The following is a 23,878-nucleotide window of genomic DNA, read 5'->3' as shown; positions in this document are numbered from 1 at the left end:
GGTAGGAACGCTGAAGATCTCTGTCAGTTGTATCAAAATAACAAATGGAGGCTTCTCCATCTGACTAGACCGACATCCATAGCAGAACAGGTTATATTATCAACAACAACACACACATCTTTAATATGGAAACAATGGACATGGTCCCATTTCTCTCTAGTGAAACTGATTAAAAAATAGCAAATATCTGTACAGATGGATAACCAGACACATATATGGGCAGGATTTATTGAAGTAGAACCAAATTTCCATTGAAGAAAGTATACTTCCAAAGGAAAAAAGTGTGTTAATAACATTAAATGATATGCAGCATACATATGTGCTATTAGATAGGGGTGGGACATAATATAAAACAATCTGGTTAGTGTGTTGCTTCTTGAGCTGTGATCAGGAATCTTTGATTGTCATATCAGTTGTGGTATTTTCAGTAGTGAAAATTATGTCTGTTAATAGTTTTCTGAACTCAGTGACTCACAAGCGCAAGAGGATTTTAGACAAAAGTGTTTTATGCAACATACTGACAACATAACAGACACTCCCATTAGGACTCCAGAATAAGAATACAATTTAATACATAACATATTTTGAACAGGATAATCAGCTTGTGGACATGTGTTTGGTGTTGTTGTCATGGCATGGGACGGTTGTCATGGTTGTTGTCGCTATGCTGCAGGACAGGATTCAACGCCAACTGCTCCACTGACCAGAGCTGCTTTGCGGAAGCTGACAGGAGTTTCGTTCACGGTCAGGTTCCTAATGCAGCCTGTGTAAGATCTCCTGGCTGCAACACTTGGTGGGAGCAGGGATGCTAGCAGAGAAAAAGAATCAGGTTACTCAAGTTGTTCTACTTTCTGTCCATTTTCTCTTGTATTTTATATTGTGTGTATTCATTTAGTCACTCAGTGAGTCCAGTCATTGTTTTATGAGAATTGAGGCTATATATATATAGATATATATTTACATTGAGTAATGAACTGAGAAATATACAACATATGGCCTTAAACATATGTGCAAATGTTTTATTATACTTTACAAATGTTTTATTACATATGCAAAACGGAGTATCTTTCTAATATAGTTCCTTAGAGTTGTGGAAGTAACACACACCAGGAAAGAGAATGTATGCATTGTGTGCACTTCCTATGAAGATTTTCATGCACATGTCAAGTAGTGACATTCCCAGTTGTGGAACATGTGCACCCTGAAACACTTGCTCAGTGCTGAACAAGGCTCTTGTGATGTAGCCCTTCACTTACCTGGAGCTCCTCCAACAAACACAGGAGTCCTGGAGATTTGGGCTCCAGAGTTGAGGGGTCCAACCGAATGATTGGCCTCTGAGTCTACATCCAGCTGGACAACACTGGCATCTCGAATGACTGCAAGTGACAATAAGTCAGAATATAAGAATAGGTCAAATTTATTAGCACTACATTTCATTTCAGTTTGTGATCTCCAGAGACCTGCCACTGCCACTGGACATGTAATGTTCATGTAGTGATGGAGAGAACTTGTATAAACTCATTGTGGGAATGTTTACCTGTGATTCTGTGCCAGTTGCCGTCACACATTCCCTGCACGGGAGTAACAACAGTGGAGAACTCGCGGATACCATTGTTCACCAAGACCACGACCTTAAAAGAAATACATTTCAGTAAGGTGCACTGAATCACTACTGCCTTTTGAATGCATCACCGGTGGACATGCAAACCTTACCTGGTTGTTATGAACATACACAGTGAGGTACTCCTCCTTTGATGCGTAAGCATGCAGTAGCACACCTGTGGCCACACGGGGGCGCACCTCCACCACCAGTTCAAACTTCAGGCCCAGACTGAAGGAATCATCTGTAGTAGGGGAGGATGGGAAAGTCAGTCGGTCATTCCAGTCTTCCCCCTCTGCTGCACATCACCTCCGCTGCCTCTGACCTGGAATGTCTCACTACTTTCCGTGCACTGTGGCATGTGCACGTGTGAAACTCAGCCGTCCACACTCGGGTGTGAAATTGTTCCCTGCTTATTTAACAGCTGCAGTGCCATTCCCAAGACCTTGGTGTCTGAAAGTATTCCCCTTTGCCCTGCACTCTCCACCAATCCCCTGGCCCCTCACAGCAGCACAGAGGCTATCATATTCTACCGTCGTGAAGAGAACTACTGTCTCCACCTCCAGTAGAAAGCCCAAGAGTTTGTTAACGCTGAGTAAAGGAAACCTAAAAGCTTAAAATGTCATGTGGCAGAACTACTGCCATGTTTCACTGTGAGGGTATACCCTGTGAAATGTCAAATAAATGCAAAACCATATGGAGTCTTAATGATATTCCTCCTCTGGTAAAATCATAAACATGTTACACAGCTAGGGAGTATCTGTAGGTCAAATTGCAGGGGAGAGGCCCTTTCTGCAATAAGAAGCATGTCAGCCCTTCCTGTTTTTCCCTACACGAAAAACATGGAATGTATTTGGCCTTTAAGCAGTGAATGAGGAGCTGTGTTTTACCCAGAACAACATATCCGCCCTCCTCGGAGAAGTAAGCCCCTGGCTCAGATGGCCCCTCAAAACACGGAACCACCCCAAAGCTTCGGGACGCAGAGGACAACCTCCGACCATTCAGCTGGAGGTTCCTCACGCAGCCAGTGAAGCTGTATGCAGAGTTCCTCTGATAGGGAGAGACAGAGAGGTCTTCACGTTAGATCATTTTTTAGAAATAAATGAGTAACAATAAAAACAGAAGGGTTGAATTGTAAAAAAGAAAAAACTTACTGTATTGTTTGGAATGCATTAAATTAATAAAGAATGTAGAAATTATTTTAAATATTATATGCTTATATTATATAATATTATAAGTCACATCGATCTTAACAGGCTTCAATGGCATTAGAAAAGGCATTAGAACTTTAAACAGTGTTCGAAGTCTGTTCATTGTTTGAGAAGAACTGTGGTCTAAATGAAGGTGAATTTAATGCACCTATGCATACCTGTATATTCGTCTGGGCTTTTCCTGGAGGCACCCCTCCCACGTACACAGAGCGGCTGACGTGCCATGAGGCGTTGGTGCCTGTGACTCGGTCATCAAGGACAGTCAGACCATCTACTATCAATCTGCCTGTGTTCCCATCTCGGATGAAAATGACCTGGAGGGAAATAGGTGATACCTCTGTTAGCCTTTACACCGGATGAGTGCATGTAGTGAGGTCAACATGTCACACCCACAGACAAACAAGAGAACATCTCTGTTTTGGGAGTGACTGGGATTTAGTCAGTTAAAAACGAGGTGATCTCATTGCTTTGTGACGAAGGTGTACATTATGAGATGACTGTATGACATGTGAGGAGGTGGTTTTGAAGGGGGAAATGTGTGCATTGTGTTTACATTGTGCCAAGCTCCGTCGTTGTATTTCTCCTGGGTTTTGATCCTGACTTTGTCCTGGCCAATGTTGAAGGTGTACATTAGCTTCCCCTGGGCCATGAACAGTGCCATGAAGTTGTTGTCTGTCTCATCTGACACATAGAAGATTAAACCAAAGTTGGACTGAGTCTTTACAGACAGAGAGAAGTGAGACCTGGGGATGAGAGGCAGACAACAGACGTTAGATGGAACCACTGAACAAATGGTCTCTTTAGTATCTTGTTAAGTCTCTTCTTTTGAAGCCTCTTATCAGAGACCAACCTCTCATTGATGGACTCGGAAATGTTGTACTCCTGACGGCTGTTTGCCGTGCCCCCATAGTGGTTGGCATTGCGCGTGGCCCGAGGCTTCTGGGAAATTAAACAGGGTGCACTCTCTGTCTCCGGAGCCTCCAGGGGCTCACTCTTCAATCCCAGGAGGCCCTGAGGGAGGCTGGACTTATCCCTGCCAACCTGATGGAAAATATACACCTTCATAAACAGGCTGATCATTTGAGAAATGCACATATTCACACATAATCTGTACCTTTACATGGTTTCTCTCCTAAACTTAGAAATGTGATCATGTTCTTATACAACACGCTAGATACCTATATATACAATTTTTTAGTTTCCTGTTACCTTGCGGGACGGTCCCTGTTTGGGTTTGGAGGAGTTTTTGCCTGGTTTCTGGTGCAGAGCAGCAGGGGGTTTCTCCATGGGGCAGTCTTGTAGGGAGGTTTCAACTTTTTCAGGGTACTTCTGGAAGTCCTCAGCCTCAATGTCCCTGTCATGCCTGCAGGGGGGGCAATACAGCATGAGTGAGCTTTAGCACAGCGTTACAGAGACTCCATCACACATAATTTCACTTCACTAGCAGTTATACCCCCAATTATACCCACAAGCACTTAAGTGGACCCTTTATTGATGATTGACTGCTAACAGAGAGCAGTTTATAGTGGTATCAGAGATTCTCCATAAATCAAGTTGAAATACAGCTATTTTATTAAAGCCTCAGTGAAGGTTGATTCCTTCATCAGGTCAACCTAAAACCCTTGCAGTTATATAAAGGTGAAGCACCTGTGTTATGGAGGCAGTGCTGATGTCTTAAGGTTATATGAGTGAGTTGGTACCTGGTTAGGTATGCATAGCTGATGCAGCCTGTGAAGTTCACAGCCTTGCTTGCGGGAGATCCCCCAAAGTAGAAGAGCTTCTCAGTGGCAGCGGAGGACGAGGCTGAGCTTGGTGAATGTTTCTTCTCTTGTTTGTCTTTGTCATCAACAACAAGCTCGTACCTGGAGGAAGCAGATTTGATGTATTTAAGCATCTTTTTGTGAAAAGAACAGAATTCCAGAGTGACTGTAACCAGAGTATGTCTCAGTCTTACTTTGTATTGGTCACGGAGGCCACAAGGAAATGTTGCCTTCCATCATTGTAGTTTTTCTTGTGTGATTTCACTTTGGTCCCCTTAGAGTTCATCACTACTCCTCCATTCTCCAGAGAGATGGAGAACTCATCAGTCTAAGGGAAACAAAATCTATCATTACACACATTTTCCGTAGGCCGTGACCTATAGTGGTTTCTGTCTGTTGTCAGAATCAGAATCAGAATCAGAATCAGCTTTATTGGCCAAGTTAGTTTGCACAAACAAGGAATTTTTCTTGGTGCAGTGGCTCTCAGTGTGCTTACACATATTACACATATATACATCACAAAACAATACAACAGTGCAAATCAGTGCAACAGTGCAAAACAATACAATACAACAGTACAATACAACAGTGCAATGGATAAACAATAGTGCAAAGTGGAGAGTCCAGGAAGAGCAGGCATAAATAAATACTATATGGTATTGGGTTATACAGGAAGGGTGAAATAAATAGATATGGTATGATATGTTGTAATGCAAGAGAGGATTTAAAAACTGTCTGAATGTTAAAATCATGAAGACACTTACCCCATCATTATGATAAAACAGTAGACCAGCAGATTGCTGTGTTCTGAAGTTGAAACCCCCTTCAAAAGCCTCGAAAGGCGTAATCTTCGCTGTGGATCCCAGGTAGCCCTCTCCACTGAAGTATGCTTGACGGGACATCTAAAGTGACCATATTTAAGGCGTTAGCCAACAAAAAAATGTGCTTCTTCTGGAATTTAGTCTACTATTGGTTAGTATTAGTTTACTATTCAGACTAATTGATATTGTCCATACAATAATGAAAAATTATGAGACAATTGATCAACCTGAACATATAATGTAAGGTTCCTATATTGATATATCATTATTTTGTTTTCCTAGATTAGAGTTATTGTTACAGAAGCCTGAGGACCCAGTAAAGCCACTAGATAGACATGCTGGTCCAGATCGAAGATGCATTATAATTGTACTTAAAGGTATAGTGACAAAGTGGAAAGCAGGCCGAAATCAGCCTCTGGTAATGATCAGTACATACAAAGGACTCTTCTGGGCATCCACTACTGATGCCAATGGTTCCGGGTTCCTCAAGAAGGTTGAAATCCTTCTTCTGGAACTGAAAGCCTCTGACACAGCCTCTCAGTCCTAGCAAAGAGGACAGCTCTGACCTGTGAACGGGAAAATACACTTCAGAAGATCAGAAGAGCATCCTAATGGGACGAGAACAAGGACATGTCTGTGTAATGCTATTTAATCCCAGGCTCTGTGCGCCACTGAGATTGGATTACAATTGTCCAATGTTACACCTCCAAGGTTAGAAGCTAATTTTGGTTGAGCCGCTCTAAAGGTCTTTTCCTTTGTGTGTGAGTGGGACTGTGTGCAGTGCATTGACATGCCTGGAGTTAAGAATGCTGGAGGGAGCGCCTCCTATGTGGATATGGGAGAAGGGCAAGGGTTTTTTCTCATTCTCGATGGATTTCACATGACTCCTGTCCACCAACAGAATGATCTTTTTGGAGTGGTGGTAGATTACAGACACCTGAGAAAAGAGATCCAGGTGATATTTTTAGAGGGGGCGTCTCTTCCTGTCACGAATGAATAATACTGCGGAAAGGAAAGAAATATCAACTGTTGATGCTTTACCTCATGGTTCCGTGCATCGTTGATCTGCAGTTTAGGTAATTTGCTATCCATGACAATTGGTCCTCCGGCAAAGTTGAAATCATATTTGAGCTGTAGGTACCCATCTTTCAGTCCCAGCAAGAAGTAATTTGACTGAGGAAAAAAATTTATCCACAATTTTAAAGACTGTACAATTGTTGTTGTATTAAGTGTTTTTCGCAGAAAATAAATAATTTAAATTACCCCATTGACCATCAGAAGCAGGATACCGTCGTTGGCTACAGTTCGGACTTCAACATCAAACCTGGTGACGACGCCAATCCGACCCCTCCTCTCAATATTACTGACAAGGGCATAGCCAGTGCCATCAAACAGATAGCTGGCCACTCGACTCTGAGAGAATGCCAGTTTATTCCTGTGGATCAAAAGTTCAGATGGTTTATTTGACACACAGGAACCTGAGCCATGTAAGAAGAAGGGAGCCTTTTTAAACACACACATACGTGTGAACAGTCTTCCTTGAAAGTGTCTGACCTGGTGCCTCTTTTTGGGCAAAGGTTGTTTAGAATATTTGGTGTGAAATACCATGGTTTGGGGGTTGACTTCACATGAAACGATCAATGTAAAAAGTTGGAGAGGGTGGAAACAGCATTGCTGTTTGATTTATGAAGGGATAGTCTTTGAAGATACACTATCTCTTGAATGACTTAAATATTAAGTTAATTATATTAAGTATATTACCTCATGCACCATTATAGCATAGCTACTATAATATCAACACAATTACATACCTGGCACAAGGTTGGGAAGCCACCACATCCATTTTATGTAGTTCTTTAAAGTTGTAAAGACTTATGACATCATTATTCAAAGAGGCCAATTCTAGACATCCCACAAATGGTGCAAGGCTTAGGGGTGGAGGGAGCTGTCAAAAAAATGATATATGAATATTGGAATTCACAAGTAACAAAAACACAGCACGAGAACTAACACAAACACAAGAAATTCATAGTGTGAAACTCCACAGACTGAATTTTCTAAACGTTTTTTCAAGATGGCATACCACAGGTCTACCATTAAAAAAGCAGAGCCTGAGACAGAACTCACTACTGCTGCTTGCTTGCTTTCAGCCGGAACTGATTCAGCTGTGGAACTGGGTCATGTGTGAAATCCAAACTATTTAGGAAGAGGAGCTGATAGAGGAGACCATCTGCCCAGTAATGTAATTTAGTGTTGCCAGGAGAATTTGCAGCCGTCTGGTGTGGAGCTGGGGGTTAGGGGCCCAGTGTAAGCTTCCTTCGGACCTACCTTGACCCCAGGAGGGACGCCTCCTACAAAGAACACAGTGTCTGCCGGATCCAGGTCAAACAGGGAGTCCGGCCCATCAGCCACACCCTTTTGGATGAACTTCTGCTCAGCTGTGGTGCTCTGACTGGGCACAGTCAAGAAGATCTTCCCATGGCGACCCAGCCTGCATCAGGAGCAGAGAGCAGTGGGAGTTTACTTATGGGATAACGCCTGGATATTCACATAAACCCCAACACTCTGGATCATTGCCATCGTGAAGTTACAAGATGGAAAGAACTTTCTGGAATCTTAAAACACAACTCCCACATGTGGTTTGAGGCAGATGACTGAGATCATCGGAACAAAACAAAATAACTAAAGGAGAATTCTCTTCTACAAAAGAGCGTTCATGTCACCTCTCCATTCTGATGAGGTTGAAAACTGGCGGCCAAGAGCTGACAGGCTTGGAGCTCAGTGGAATCTCCACATCTTCCCCTCCCAGATTGTAGACATACACAAGATTGTCATTCTTGATGGCCAAACCCATGTAGTCCTTCTGCCCCTGTTGAAGAAAAAAACCTACATTTGATATCACCTTCCAGCCTGAGAAGGCACTTGAAACCTAGACTTCATAGTATGATTATTCCTGACTAATGGAACCAGCATATTGTACCAAAAAAAGGGCCAATATTGTACACAATAATGACAGTACGTGAAGGTAATGAGGATTATAAACACACAGGGTGTACTTCCTCTGTAAGGAAACTGTACCAAATGGAACACAACACATGAGCCCTTGCATACTGCAGTACACCAAGTGAAACAAAGATACATTTGCAGAGACAGACAGAAGTTACTTTGAGTCTGTTTTCTCTTCCTATAAAACAGCAGTACCCCTGCGGCATAGCCACCGCTAACTAATGCAGGAAGCCCACAAAGTCACAGAAAGAGGCATCATTGAAGAGATGTGAGGCCCATAGAGGAGGTGCCTGTCTTCATGTACCCCTGTGTGCGGGGGGTGCACTGATGCTTATGTAAATGATCCACTACTTTGAAAGCACACAAACCATTGTTGCAGGCGTCTCTTGGAAACCTTTTGAAAAAGGCAACTGTCAGCTCTCCAAGGCTTTTCCTGTTCGCATGATCACAACAAACTATTCATACCCCATGCCTCTGCAGCGCCTTTCATCTGTGCCACCCTCAAGATCAAACTCACTGAAGAACTGAATGTCTCTCTATCCCTCTGACACATATCCACACAACACACACACACACCGACAACAGAGAGCTTGTGAAGTTGCCGTTTTGTACGGCTCTGCCTTATATAAACCCCCTAGAGGAGGTGCTGGGGGATGGGCCCGGCGTCGCTCTGTCTCAGCAGCTTTGCTCACATTTTTGTCTCCAAGATAAAGGATGAAACGGTCCTCGATGGGGTCCTTGTCGGGGTCCACTCGCATGAACAGGCTGATGGTCGTCACGGCCTTCAGCTCCTCCACGTTTGGATGAGGCTGCACCTCCACAGAAGACTGGCCATTGAACTTCATGGAGATCTGGACCTGCAGACAGATACATAATCATAGTGACACATTTACTTTGTGGACGTTTGTTTTGGTCACTGTTGAGTCATGAGGAAATATGAAGGCATTAGCCAATCAGAACGCTCGTACTGTCCTTGCCGTATAATAAAGTTGAATAATTAAAGTTTAAGGCGCTCTTCTTCAGACTGGAAAGACTGACAAAATATCATACTCCGGCAAACAGAACACTGTGTTCTGACAGGCACATTCTGTTTAATTCTATAATGTACAAAAATCTGTTAAGAGTCCCGTGGTCCAACCAGGCCCTGGGGCTCCAGCCTACCTTCTTGGCCACACTCCTGGCCTGGGCGATAAGCTCTCTGATCTTCAGAATGTTGGTTGAGACATTATTGACAGGTTTCTTCTCCTCCACCACACGAAGCTTGTCCAGAAGCTCCGGAACAATCTCAGACAGGTTATCCACTGCATACACACAAACCAATGACACACAATTACGTCTGTACTCAAATTATGAAAACAAAATTAGAATAGAGCATTTTAAATGTTCTAGTCACACTACGAATAAGGAGTTGTGAAATGCCAAAGAATGTCACAATGACTTTGCTTCAGTAAAAAAACCAAAGCTCTCCTATGGTGCCGGATGATAAGGTCTGGATGGGTTGGGTTACCTGCTTCTCCAGCGGAGACTACAGCCCGGTCAAAGGCTTCTGTGGAGTACTCATTGTTGTTCAGGTTGTTGGACCATTCCTGCACCTTCTGACTGATGGGGGTGATGGTCTGCAGGACCTCTGCTGAGCGGTTCAGGGTGCCCTCAGCCACCTCCTGGGAAAACTCTAACCGCCTGCTCGTACGGTCTGCGGAACGTCATTCACAGGAGAAGACTTGTAATAGCATTACATGCACAGACGTAATGGCATGTCTCACCATCCACTTCTATCTTTAGATCCCCATATTTGTTTTTAATACAAACAGAATTATTATATTTATTTAGGGAAAATACAAAAGACAGTAACCAATAACCTAGGAAAGGAGGAGAAAAGCGCTGTTACCTTTTTGCAACGCACTGAGGTCATTCAGTATAACAACAAGCTTCTTGTTTGAATCAGTCAGGGTTTCATTTGTCTCGTCGATGTAAGTCAGTGTGTCACGCACCAAGTTTCTCACCTCTGGAAGAGAAAATCAACAAAAGAAACAAAATAATTAAAGAAATGAGAAAACCTCATTATCATTTAGGAGCCAGTTGTGTTTGTACTGACTGAAGTTTCTGATGACACCTGAAAAGAATATGTTTCATATTACCATATTCTTCAGAGCGCAGAGAGACCGAATCTCTAAAGTAGAGGTCACTCTGTGTCTTCAGAAAGTCAAGCTGGGTACCGATCCCCGCAATCGCCTTTAATTACCAACAGAGGCACATCAACAAAGCGTGCAAAACAGGAGGTCAGTTTTTAAATGAGTTTGAGGAATGATTTATTAAATTCAATAAAAACATGAAACTGGTGAGGTTTCACACTTACATCTTCAGCTCGTGTAGCCAAGTCCAGGGTTGTCAGTCCTGTTATATTTGCGTCGTCAACGTACTTGATGATGTTGTCATGTACATTGGATGCATCTATAGCTTTCTGGACAATCCCATTGACATCACTTCCTTTGAGATTACTGAAAAGAATGTGTTAAAATGAGTATTAGTATTAGTATTTAGTATAGTATACAAAAGGCATGTTCAACACAGTATTAACACAGTCATTGTATAGATGGATTCTGGCCTCTAGCAAGGATGCAACGTAATGCATCTAAATGTCTTTGACAAATATATTTATTCATTTATCTATGAAGACTTGCTGTTGCAAAATTGAAAATCCAACTAAACTTGTTACTCACAGTCAACACTGAATGAAGGTTGTACAGTAAATAATGCAATCTTCACAGTCTGTTTCTTCAGCTGATTAATGATGAAGACCCACAGGTGCACAACAATACAGGTCAAAAGAATAGGAACATTTAGAGAAGATGCTGTTGAGGAACGTACCGCTCCAGTTGCTCAGCTTGCTTCTCCAGATCCTCGGCATACTCTGTGGCTTTGTGGACCAGGTCCCTGTCGGCCAGAGAGAGGCTCTCTGTTTTGTCTATGAGCAGTTTGCTTGACCCGTCAATGGCGGCATGATACTGACTTACATTCTGCAAAGAGCCAGAGCCAATGGGTTTAATGTCAGTACCCCAGGACAATTTCATTTGCAACTGTTTAATACATTGAAGGGAATTGTAGAAAATTAAATTGTTGCCAGACATAGAAATTTAAAACTTGTTCAGTATTCAGTAGATTAAAATGACATCATTCCACCAAGCCTGTTCTTTGTATCTTTGGGAGATACAAAGCCAAATTTGAGCCAAATAGAAAGTCATATTTTTCGGCGTCCATCTACAAACTAAAAAAAAACCACAATGGATGTTCGTATTTAACACTTTTGTAAAGCATTATGTTGATGATCACTGGCATGCTCACCTTCACCATGGCCTCCATATCAGCCAAACCCAGCTCTGTGTCACTGATGATGTCTGCTGCCATGCTGAGGGTGTCATTCACGGCTTCATTGTTCTCCATCAGCCTCTGCTGCTGGGCCTAAGCACACAGGACATTATGGATCTCTACACATGCTTAACACTATAGCAGACTCATTTACTTACTAAGATTATTAAGGGTAACTTCAGCTCAACAGTCAAGGTGCCATGCAGATCTAAACTCTGACAGATGCGATCAGAATTTCTCTGTAAGGTTGACAACTGACATGGCTGACTATGCTGCTATGGCATGTTATCAATTTTGTACATGTTTAAGTCGCAATATATTGTCATGTCTGAATCTTAACCAGGCTGCACGTTTTCTACACTTCTGTACATTTTGAAAGCAAGTGCTCATGCTATCAATGCCTAGCAGAGACCCCCATTTTATGGGACACACTAGCCTTCCCAGTGGCAGTAGTGAAGGATAACAAACAGGAACTTATTACTCAGACGCTCACGTGTGTGGGACAGCAAACCTGATTTATAAATGTCAAATGGCATGGATTTGGTCTCGGTTACTGCAAGGTTTGATTGTATAAAGCAGCCAGTGTTTTCCTGTTCACTTTATTTCGACTGAAAACCTACGCTGATAAGGGAGTAAATAAGCAATAATGACCATAAAAAAAAAACTGTCTGGCCAGGGAAAGCAGAGCCTTCGGGCGTTGTTCATGGAATGAGTTTTGCACACACAGTTGGAGCAGAGAAAATGTGCCTAATAATAATAATTTCAAACAGATTTTCTTGAGTAAGAACTGAACTCTAAGCAATGTTTTGTAATAACAGTTATAGTGCTGTGGGGCTTATTCTTACTTATTTTCACCATTTATCTGTTTATTTAATATATTTTCTAATTAGAAAGACAATCATGGCCTCCATCTCATGGATCATGTTCAGTACTCAATACATAAGTTATCTCAATAAAGGTTCTCACGGTCCCAACTTTTATTGCGTCATCAAAAAATATTCCCATGGTTATACAGTATACTGTAACGGTATGTTTTTGTAGGGAACTAGTTTTTACACCATCTTAAAGTTCATTTTGATGATATATGGTCATGTGAATGTGACACACCTACTGTTCCCATTAGCTACCCATTGGCTATTCACCTGGGTCTGGGGTTCCGGCTCAGAAACCCAAAATAAAAGAAAATCTAAATATTTAAAAAGATTAAAACTATGCAATGCCTCTTAAACAAACTATATTTGGTTCACTACATTGTAAAAGAGAATAAGAGAGGATAGTGGCCTTAAATGTATTTTAAAACATGTTGTTGTTCTGACATCTACTAAAGTTTCATGATTCAAGAGTCATAAATCCAAACTGCCACCGTGTCCTGAGCACAGTTGGTAGCTAGAGGCACCATGTTAATTAGCGCCTTCGTTCTTGAGTTTCGGTAATTTATTAGCCTATAAAGAAACAATTTCCTCCTGGTGATAAAAGGGTAAGCTAGACTCCCATAACAGGGAGGGGGGAGGAAGGCAGCTGCCAGACTCAACACAACCCGACTCCTCCACTCACTGTCTGAACCCCTGAGGCATTTGATGAATGAAATCTAATGGAATGAAACCCTGTTGACAAACGCAGAGAGCTTGGGAACGGGAGAGAGAGATGCGGGGAGGGAGGGTTAGAGGATAACAGGTTCACGCTCAGGCTCGGCTGTCTGGAGTCTGGAGTCTGGAGTTCAGTGGGAAACTATACCTTGTTCCTCTGGAGTTTAAGGATGTTGGCCTCGTGCCTCTGCTTGGTCTGTGTGTTAGTGGTCTGAGCCTTCACCAGCAGCTCCCCGGCCAGGGAAAGTCTGGAGCTGAATCGCGAGACCACCTCCCTCACGGGGGAGACGCGGCCCTCGGTGGAGATCAGCCGCTTCTCCAGCTGCCGGACACGCCGGAGCACTAATGGAAACAAGAACGCAAGACACTCACTTCCTGTGCATCAACACAGAACATCAGCAACGTTACATTGTGCAGAGAAAAAGACATTCTGTTCCTGCACCCTCTTACTTAAAATTACAAATAACAGCAGCCTATGAAGAATCAGTTGATTACAGTTACTTCAACCTTAAATGCTGTGTTTTATATTACACATGTCACAGCTTGCCATGATGAATGACAGTAGTTGTTGCATTTTCAGGGAAAGGGCTTTTTACTTTTTTGTTTGTCAGCTTGGGCTCTGAACCACAAGTTAAGAAAGTAGAAGCCAGAGGACATTTTGTAATAAGATTCCATACGTTACGTGACTGGCAATCCAAGATAAAATACTAGGTCATCATTCTAGGTAATAAACTACAATAGATCAATATTTTAGGTTAGGTTTCGGGTGTCTAAATAACTCTAAATCTTGAAATGACTAAACAGTCGTCAGCTTTTATCTCAAAATAACAAAATTGGTATCACAATGTAATATCCAAATACTGTCACAAAAAAAATCTTGAAATGACAAGGATATTTTGTAAAATGAGGTAGGACACGAGTTGATCAAACCAAGGAGATATGGTGGAGACATGAAACACTTAGAATCTCACATTCATGGGCTTCGGTTGCTTCATCCGTGGCTGTGGGCTCCCTCGTGGACAGGTCAACGGCCCTCATCCTGCTGACCATCCTCTCAGCATGAGCAGTGTTCTGCTTGGCTGTCTGAGGGTCCACCTCCTGCTGCTCCCTGTACAGCTCCCAGTCACTGATCATCTCTGATGGGTCAGCCACAACAGGGTCAGCGTGTGAGAGAGTGCTCTCTGATCAAAACCATTTCTGTTCCTGTTTCACTTCAAACCCTCCTCAAAACTGAAGATGAACATGTTAAACAATTGCAGCAGATATTGGAAAATATTGCATGCGTAAGATCACCCAGCCACATCAGTCATTTTGCAATATTTCAGCTGATTAAATTACATTACATTACTACACTTTATGATAATTTACAAACATTGAATTCAAAAGGTTAAAAATAGATTCTCTTCTATCAGAAAGTGATAGAAGAGAATCTATGGTAATGTGTCATCACATAGACATGGCTTTAAGGGGCCATGAATAAGTTATCCAAATATCTAAATCAGTGGTTCTTTATCTGGGTTCGATCGAACCCCAGGGGTTCGTTGAGTCACTCCCAGGGGTTCGGCAGGGGTCAAGACACACACAGTATAGCCCGTGTTTTATACCTATGTTTTGAAGAAATTATATTTTTATTTTTCCAATTACGAAGGGTTCGGTGAATGCACTGATTTGCAAGGTTCAGTACCTCCAATAAGGTTAAGAACCACTGATCTAAATAGTTTCTCACTGTCAAAGAAAGTTCCACTGTATACTGTTGGTGTAAACCATGGGAGCGCGTCCTGACAGTACCTTCTATTAGCACGTTGAGTGCGGTGAGATTAGTGGTCAGCTCGTCTGCCAGGGTGAAGCTGCTCTGGGTGGCGTCCTCCACTCTCTCCCCCAGGGCTATGACGGAGCTCCCCTGGCACCCCGCCACAGACACCACACAACATCAATACACCTCCTCATCAGAGCGAGTCACACTGCAGTACACTCGCAGACTATTTAATATGCTTGAGTTTTAAGTAATCCAACTGTTTATTCTGGGGTTAAACACCACTTATAAAAACATAATCCAGTGCTTTTAAAGGTCCTGCTACCTCATTTGGACGCAGAGAAAGAGTGTTCTTACCCGCTCTGAAAAAATGAGTGCGTCTGCGATCAGGTCAGTAGTGGCCTCCTCCAGCTCATCAGTCTGTGATCTCATGAGGGCTGACTTGTTTCTCCAGCCAACAAACTGTGCCTAAACAAAAGCATTAAAACCCTCATCTCAGACAAATTGTAGTGACTTCAGACTAGTCATCCATTTTTATTTTCAAAATGAACATAAGGAAACTGGGTAACAACTACTGGCAAACTTTGTTAGAAACGTTCCATGCTACAGAAACTACCAACAATAACAAAACAAATGTAATCTGTTTCTTTTTTTAGCATAAGTGCTAATACTTAATTCACCGTGACGGCAGGCCCAATGGGGTGGGGTCAGACTCTCACCTGCAGGCGCTGGGCTGTGTAGTTGTAGTACTTGATGCGGTCGTTGGCTGCAGCCCCACTGGAGATGTTCAGCACACTGACCTTCAGCTGATCCAGGGTCTTGTTGGACTGCCGGATGTCTCCAATCAGGTGCCAGATGCACTCATCGCAGTCTACGAGTGACCAGAGGAAGAGGAGAAGTTAAGTCCTCTTGTGTCAACACAGTGCAACAGACTCCAGAGGAAGTGAATGCAGTGGAATTTGGGAGTGTGACTTTGTTTGCAACGTGTTTCACTTGTGATCACCACACTAACTATATCATCCGTTTTTAACATCTAAAGCTGATGAGATTGGAAAGAGGTGCCATTCTGTGTCATTCATTTAAAATGCTTTCCTATGTTCCTAACATCTAAATATTTAATTTTGATAGGTACCCATTTTCATGTTATTCATTTAGTATTGTCTGATTATGGTGTCTTTTGTTGTATTCTTCCTACTTGGTGAAACATAATTCTCAGGCTTTGTTCCTTTCTCCTGAGTGGGCCTACTAGTGATATTCTGAAAGGTTAGTGTAGTTTCCTGGGCCGTGCTGTACCGTGTTGATGAGCTGTGTTATGTCAGTGCTCTCCTTCACTGTGGCCTGTGGCAAGCTTACTCACCTATGTTGCACTCGCTGACCTGGGAAGCTTCAGGCAGACACTCTCCTGTGTGCATGTCGCAGTGGCCACTGGTGCAGTCACATGCTGAAACACACCCATCAGAAACACACACTGTATGAGGCGCCTCTCCTGGCACTCTCCCGCTGGGCATCTGCTGCAGTACACTAAAACTGGGCGCGGAGCCGTAAACAGCTGGCTAACGTGGTGGTGGGGGTGATGTCACAGGAAGCAGCCCATTGCTAATCCCTGCAGCTGCCTCCAGGTGGCCTCCAGTAAGTGGACACCCCGTGAATGACATCAGCAGTGAGTGGGTGTGGGAGTAACAGATAGAGCCACTCTCTTGAGAACATGCCAGCACTTACGATGAGCCTTATCTTTTGTGAGAGCCTGCATAGGATATTCTGGATAGGTCACTGTCTCACGACTCCTAGGGAAGCATGATATGGGGATATGGGATATTTAAATAACGTTTCTAGAATTGCATTGGCCCCGTCCAATTTAATATGACATATATATTCTGAAATGAAGCGCACTTTACAGTCAAAGTAAGGCTCTGGAAGCACCTCAAGCAATACTAATTCTGTCCTGTATATAGTGTTATAAAAACTAAATCCAACTTGAACAGGTTTTTAAGATGCAGATTGAGGAGCAGTAGTCCACAGGGAACTCACTCTTGCAGCCTGAGGGGCTGTAGTCCCAGTGGCCAGGCAGGCAGCGCTCACAGTATCGGCCTCCAGCTCCAGGGCGGCATTTACAGCTGTGGGTGAGAGGGTGGCAAGTGGTCTTGAGCGCAGCAGTAGCGCACTCACACCGCCGGCAGCCAAGACAGCTGGAGAACCCCGAGTGGCCCTCCTGCAGTATAGGGGGGGGGGGGGGGGGGGACACGGAAGTGTGATGAAAAGGTCTCTGGATGTGATGGCTCCCAATTTTAGATTCTACTAAACGAGTTCATTGGGTTCACGAAAAACTCATTTGATTAAATAGTAAAACTGGATGCCAATTAATTCACAATTCATTATTGAACGTACAATCAGCAGGTGTACTATGATTGTTTAAAGGGAGGGTGAAAGGTAAAGAAAAACATTCAAGCTCAAAGTGGTTGTTTTGAAGGCAGGTTGGACACACGCTTACCTCACACTGGTCACACAGCCTGCCAGTGACCCCAGGCCTGCAGTGGCACACGCCAGTGCGGTCATCACAGGAGGCCGTGCCACACTTGTCACACTGACACTCTGAAAAGCACCGACAAAAACAAGTAGATGTGTATCATTTACGCGCGGAAATGCATTCATACCTAAATAAATGAACGTGGTGATATGGTAGGAATCACTGTTTCTACACTGACAGATCCCTATTTACATCTCCAGATATACTGTGGAAAGATTTCCGAGTCCCTGTCCATGTTATGCCAAAAGTAAACAAACCAACAATGACTCCATGTTGCTATTCTTACTCTCTACGCTCCTGGGTTGGAAAGTAATATGAAGCTGGTTGTGATGTGCAGAGCTGCAGAGCTGCAATTGCCAGCCAGGACTGTGAGTGCACAAGCGGAATCCTAACCACCATGTATGTCCAACTGTGTAAACAATGACTGAATTGCACTAGCCTCTATGTCCATAACACCAATTATGAGACTGCCATAGCCTATACTGTCAAAGGGCCTTTTGAAGCAAAGGTTTGGCATTACTGTAACCCCAAGACAATATTAGACTTTGTTGTTTGTTATCCACATCTCCTCAGCATGTGGAGAGTCATGTGAGTGGGTATATCTAGCTGCATATCTGAGGTCCCTTGCATGTTTTCCAGTTGGCTAGATGTTGGCCCCAGGACTGTGATGTCTAAATGTACTGTTGGCACACACACCCCTGCAGTTCTTGGCACTGACGGCGTCCCCGTAGAAGCCAGGCGCACACCTCTCGCAGTTGGCACCCGCTGTGTTGCCCCAGCAGTTTAGACACTGGCCCGTGACGTTGTTGCATTCATTGAAGATATGGTTGGGATCAGAGTTTCCATTGCAGTCGCACTTCTTGCACGAGTCTCCCTTCCTCATAGGGTTCCCATAGTAACCTGGGGCACATCTAGTGGAAGTGGACATTGATTTACTTGTTGGCTTGTTCTGTGCTATCGACAAATATTAAAAGATTAAAATTCTTCCAGGTGTGTATTTCAAACCTTATCCATAACTCAGGTCTCACTGAACCGTTTTATTATTGGATACTAGAGTTATAGTACATCACTGAATACAATGAATATGCCCTGACCATTAAAGAGCCCTGAAAGAATTAGTACTCTGACAACTTGAGGGATTTGGAGCTCTTGGTACAAATAAGCGCTATTGTGTTGCATGGAAAGAAGCTGTTGTAGTGAAGGTTATTTGGTTCTGAACGTGGCATTCACCTCTCACAGCTGTGTCCAGCACTCACCTCTCACAGCTGTGTCCAGCATAGCCTGGTTGGCACACGCAGCGCACAACACTCCCCCTCTGGTCACAGTACTCTGCGAAGCTGGCGGGACACACAGGGGAAGGAATTCTAGTCAAATCTGGGCACCAACGCACTGCTCTTTTTCCTGCCTTACTCAACCACTAAACCAGAAATACCCAGTCCCCTCAAGCCAGGGGAGAGGCTGTGTACTTACTTGTTGGAGGGGATTGGTAGTGGGCAGGCACAGGGTTGGCACAAATGACGACGATCGGGTGTGATCTCTGCTGTGAACCCATCCTGACAGCTTTCACAGAAATCACCAGTGGAGTTGTCTTTACAGGACTGCAGGGAAACGTTTAGCATGGTGAAATGTGCAAGGGCTGTGAGATGATACTTAGTGAAACTCTGAGGAAGACTTTATTGAACAAGCACATATTCTAATCTCTAGTAACAGATACAAGAATGGTAGGGAGTGTGCAATTAGGCTAGTAGAGCAAGTTAAGGGATAGACAGTGGGTTGCCAAGATGGGGATCTTCCCAAATAGTGAGCCCGCATTGACATATAAAAACTGTGTTTATAACTAGTTTATAAGGTCTTATTAATGACTTACAAAGGGTTTACAACCTAATTAATAACCTATTTATAAACCATTTATAATGGAGTCTTATTGTAAAGTGGTACCCACTGCTGTTGCATAAACACACCTCCATCCAAAGTAACTAGCAAAATCTTGTTTTTATCAAATTGTATGCTGCCCGATAGTAACTAGCTTGTTCATGTGGCAAAAAAAGACTTGATCTCCCAGATTCACAGTTCCCTTAGCAGTGGGATTAAATCTAGAGTCAGAGGCTCTGGGTTTAGTGTGAGAAACATGCCTACTCTGATCTAGAGTCAGAGGCTCTGGGCTTAGTGTGAGAAACATGCCTACTCTGATCTAGAGTCAGCAGCTCTGGGTTTAGTGTGAGAAACATCCCTACTCTGATCTAGAGTCAGCAGCTCTGGGTTTAGTGTGAGAAACATCCCTACTCTGAGTCAGAGGCTCTGGGTTTAGTGTGAGAAACATGCCTACGCTGTAACGATATGTGTTTCTTGAGAATCTATGACCCTGGCGGTTTAAGCACCATGCCCTACCAGTAGAACTGTTGCAAAAACAAGACTTAATCATATCTTGAGAAACAACAACATTCTTTGGCAGGCAGCCCACCCCCCACAACATTGCACAACCTGATTCATTGCTACTGGGAACAACACCAACCGATATTTGGAGAGACTTACAATGCAGATTCCAGTGATGTCTTCACAGCTGTCTGCATGGCCTCTGCAGTTGCATCGCAGGCATTCACCCCGCTCGCTTAGGAATAGTCCCCTGGCACACACCTGAGAGAGGCAATCACAAAGGACAATTACAACCACAGCTACAAGTCATGTTCTCTTCTCTCTAAGATGTGGAGCAAAGTTAAGAGGAACCACTAAAATGTCCTCTAAGTAAAACCAGATTTGACAAAAAACAAACTTACCCAAGAGCCTATTTTGCCAAGGAGACATTAGTCAATCATATGCAAGTCATTTGGCTAAATCACCACCTGGGTCCACTTTATAAAAAGCGGTTGGACCGTTTGAGATTTTCCTTGAGAACTGCTTTTTCAAACCCTTTCATCAGAATTCAACACATCATTAATTCAGAAAAGAGTAAATATTTAATATTTGGCATCAGTACAGATGTTCTGATATCGGGGAAAAGACTGAAGACATCTCTTATAGTTGTATCTAGGGACCATTGGAGGGAATAGTAGCATGACCACCTGTCCTGTCTGAAGCTTTATTTCACAGGACATCATTTCCTTCCATTCAGCACATAGTGCAGAACTAATGCAATGCTTGAGGCTAGTAAACTGTACCCTGTTGCCAAAGAAGGAATTTTTCGGGTCATTCCCTCACTACTGACTGGACTGCAATGCAAATGTGAAATTCTTATCCCACAAAGTCACTTTGTTCCAGAGTTGACTCCAATTCCACGGCTTCCCTTCCCTCACCATTAATTTATCAATTGTTCATGGATCACTGGATCCAGTGTAGTCTGTTCTCACACATTCCTGTGGGATGTGAACTCCGTGATTTACTCCAGTGAGGGCACCAGAGCCAAAGCCCAGCCCTCCCAGAGAGAGTAAATGAGAAACATGCGCTGGACTACTCTGTGCTTCTACGGATCCACCTCTAGTATAAGGTGAACAGATCTGTGTGTGCGTTCATCTGGATGTTCTTTCTCATAGGCCGAGTATTTGTGTTTGGGTCAGTTAGCTTCTGTGAGCTGCTGATATCAGTCAAACAACTCCTGCCACTTTCTTACCCACCAATATTGCGTATACCACTTATCTGAAACAGCATCAGAACTCATACATAGTAGTATATTTGTGGTAATGGTTTTTGTTTTTAGGGGGGAACATTGGATAACTAGCCAGATGAACTAAAGACTAGGCCTGGGTTTGTGAACATCTCAGTGACCGACAGCTGGACCGGGTATACACAAGGGACCCTGAGAGCATGGGATCGTGGGAAGTTGGAGCAGATGTTTCAGTTGAGTGATTCAGCATTCAGAACTCAGCAAGGAAATCTGTAAAATGCTTAGAGTCCAGAATCCCTTCTAAGTGAATTATAGCTCTCTGATTGGGTGCATGTGAAAGCCCGTTCAGTCTTCACTTCTCTGATTCTGAAACCAGATGAGAGACTTTTTTTTCACCATCCCATACGACTGCACTCAAGTGTTCACAGACAACAAGTATAAAGTTCAGTGACTCTGATGCACGGGACTCTGGGCAGTCAGTTACTTATTTCTGACAAGTTCAAAGTGTTCCTATTACTGTCGAGAACAAAGCTCTCATTCACGGCCCTGTACAGGGCAGCTCTGTCTGACACGCAGCATTTCCTAAAGACGATGTCATCATGTTCCACTCCGACATTGAGCTACACAGAATAGCCCTTGTTGATCCCAGGCCGATGGTGTTGGAGGTGAAATGTTTAAAGCAGAGCCCCATTCATCCTCTCTCTGGAGATAAGGGCTGAAGACATACAGCGGGAGTGGGCCACAGAAAAGCAGAGAGAGCTGTCTCAGAACTGCGAAACTGACCAAAGTAAACACAAACCAGACCTGCTATGGATAGAGAGTACTGTACATGACTCGCACTCAGCTTTAGGCGAGAGGCGCTGCTGGCTGCCTCCCGCCTCCCCTCCCCTCTGCACCCCATCTCTCACAATGAGCGCTGGACATCTTGTTTACTTTGGCTGTGGTGCAGAGAGGTTCAGGGACGGGTTTACTACCACCATTTCAGCACTCCATTGGAGAGGCGAGGGAGGACAGAGAGGAAACTCTCCTGTTTGTTTCTCCATTCCAAAGCCTGTCCAGTCACACAGACCAGTCAGAGGTCATGAGAATCCGGCTCTTATCCAGTCACAAACATAGACTTTCTGACTGCATGGGAGCGCTCTGTTCTAAACAATAAAAAAGAGAAAACGACAAAAACTACAGCAACTTCACAAGAACTAAAGTAAATCTGATCCTAAACTTCACAAATCAGTCTCTAAGGCTATAGTATGTGGCAACAATAATATTCCATTTGAACCTTTCTTGTTAAGGGCATCCATGACAGAGCTCTTCAATCACACTTTCTCAGAGAGCCATTAGCTGCAGCTATCAGCAGGTCCACCATGAACTCATCAGCACCCCAACCCCCCCCCACTTCTGTCTCCCATTCCCACTCTGTCCACTGCTTGACAACCCTGCACTAATAGTGCCAGTCAACACCTAGCAGCTGGTCTCGTCTCTTTGGGCGTTGGCATTGCAGCCCAAGAGCATGGCCACAGGACAGCCCTCATCTGGGACTCAGGCTAGCCCAACACTGACCCAAAACATGCTGCACTGCAACTAAGGCTGCTGCTGGGGAGGGCAGCTAGAACAGGGAGACCCATGGAAAAACAGAGAGTGAGAGAGAGAGACATAGAGAGAGAGAGAAAGAGAGAGAGAGAGAGAGAGAGAGAGAGAGAGAGAGAGAGAGAGAGAGAGAAAGTAGAAGATCTGTTGCTTTCTGAAATGTAGTGAGCTATCAGATCACATACAGTAAACAGCTTGCCCTTATGGTCTTTCTTTTACTTACAACATTAGCATGGTATTATGACATTGATATGATCAACAGATATAATAGGAAGCATGTCAAGGATGACTGACAGTTCAAAAAGCTCTAGTACATGCAAAGCTATTGATGATTTCAGCCCTCTTCAGCAGTGCAGAGAAATCAGGAGAGCCAGACAGACTTACTTTGACCACTGTGTTCTGTTCATCCGCGGAAACATGCCGTACACTTCCTGAGAGGATGGAGAGGAGACATAGGACGGGCAGTGTTCTTCTAAAAGCCATTTCCTCTGTGTGTGTGTGTGTGTGTGTGCGTGCGTGTTTTTGCCGCAGGGTGCTGCTCTCTCTCCCTGCCCTGGCTAGTCTCGTGGGCTGGTCTCTCCAGGACGCAGAGGGCTCGCTGTGCTCCGCTGGTTCTGTTGCATTAGTGTTCCCTCGGATATCCACTTCCAGATGCGGTGCCGGACTCGCACTTGCCCAGCCCCGTCCAGCCCAGTCCAGCCCAGCCCAGCCCAGCCTGAGATCCCTCACATAAACTGTATGGACTTCCTTCTGCTGGCCCTCCCCCTTCTGCTAGCCTCCACCCCAGCACCCCCCTCAGCGAACCCTGCCCCTTCCCAGAGCCCGAGCCCTAAATTGCATGCAGCTGGAGAGAGCTGAGCACAGAGAGAAACAGACAGGAAAACTCAAACGGAAAGAGAAACAAACAATAAACTATTAAAAAGTCCTGTGAGAGATGGTTTCTCATTGGATTTTCCAGACAACAGTTTGGTCGTGTTCTAACGTTTGATATCTAAAAGAGCAAACTGAGCAGCCATCCTGTCTCTGTCTCTTTCTCTCTCTCTCTCTCTCTCTCTCTCGGGGCACCCTT

General features: G+C 43.9%; 1 protein-coding gene across 2 annotated transcripts; it reads right to left on the bottom strand.

Annotated features, from left to right (window-relative positions):
* Positions 1-214: 214 nt before the first annotated feature.
* Positions 215-23,510, bottom strand: lama4 (laminin, alpha 4). 2 transcript variants are annotated; one of them, XM_080832268.1, is made up of 40 exons: positions 23,194-23,510; positions 20,160-20,261; positions 19,098-19,225; positions 18,884-18,964; positions 18,324-18,538; positions 17,592-17,692; positions 17,132-17,312; positions 16,461-16,544; positions 15,823-15,974; positions 15,461-15,571; positions 15,139-15,250; positions 14,322-14,486; positions 13,499-13,692; positions 11,741-11,857; positions 11,267-11,415; positions 10,755-10,896; positions 10,537-10,630; positions 10,287-10,403; positions 9,906-10,091; positions 9,560-9,699; positions 9,091-9,255; positions 8,116-8,261; positions 7,721-7,883; positions 7,204-7,337; positions 6,656-6,827; positions 6,434-6,565; positions 6,187-6,329; positions 5,829-5,958; positions 5,336-5,473; positions 4,766-4,899; positions 4,512-4,673; positions 4,021-4,174; positions 3,662-3,852; positions 3,365-3,554; positions 2,970-3,125; positions 2,491-2,650; positions 1,714-1,844; positions 1,538-1,631; positions 1,257-1,376; positions 215-808 (listed from the first exon to the last, which is right to left on the bottom strand). In XM_080832268.1, exons 1-40 carry the CDS (start codon positions 23,290-23,292, stop codon positions 663-665), a joined length of 5,631 nt encoding a protein of 1,876 aa, XP_080688394.1. In that variant the 5' UTR covers positions 23,293-23,510; the 3' UTR covers positions 215-662. The 2 variants fall into 2 exon arrangements, with proteins under 2 accessions (XP_080688394.1, XP_080688395.1); XM_080832269.1 differs by lacking the exons at positions 18,884-18,964; positions 19,098-19,225; positions 20,160-20,261; positions 23,194-23,510 and adding an exon at positions 18,858-18,872.
* Positions 23,511-23,878: the final 368 nt, after the last annotated feature.

This window comes from Sprattus sprattus (genome assembly GCF_963457725.1).
Source record: "Sprattus sprattus genome assembly, chromosome: 2".
In the NCBI taxonomy this organism is placed as follows: domain Eukaryota; kingdom Metazoa; phylum Chordata; class Actinopteri; order Clupeiformes; family Clupeidae; genus Sprattus; species Sprattus sprattus.
Note: the sequence above shows the minus strand (reverse complement) of the source record. Positions and strands in the feature narration are given on the sequence as shown.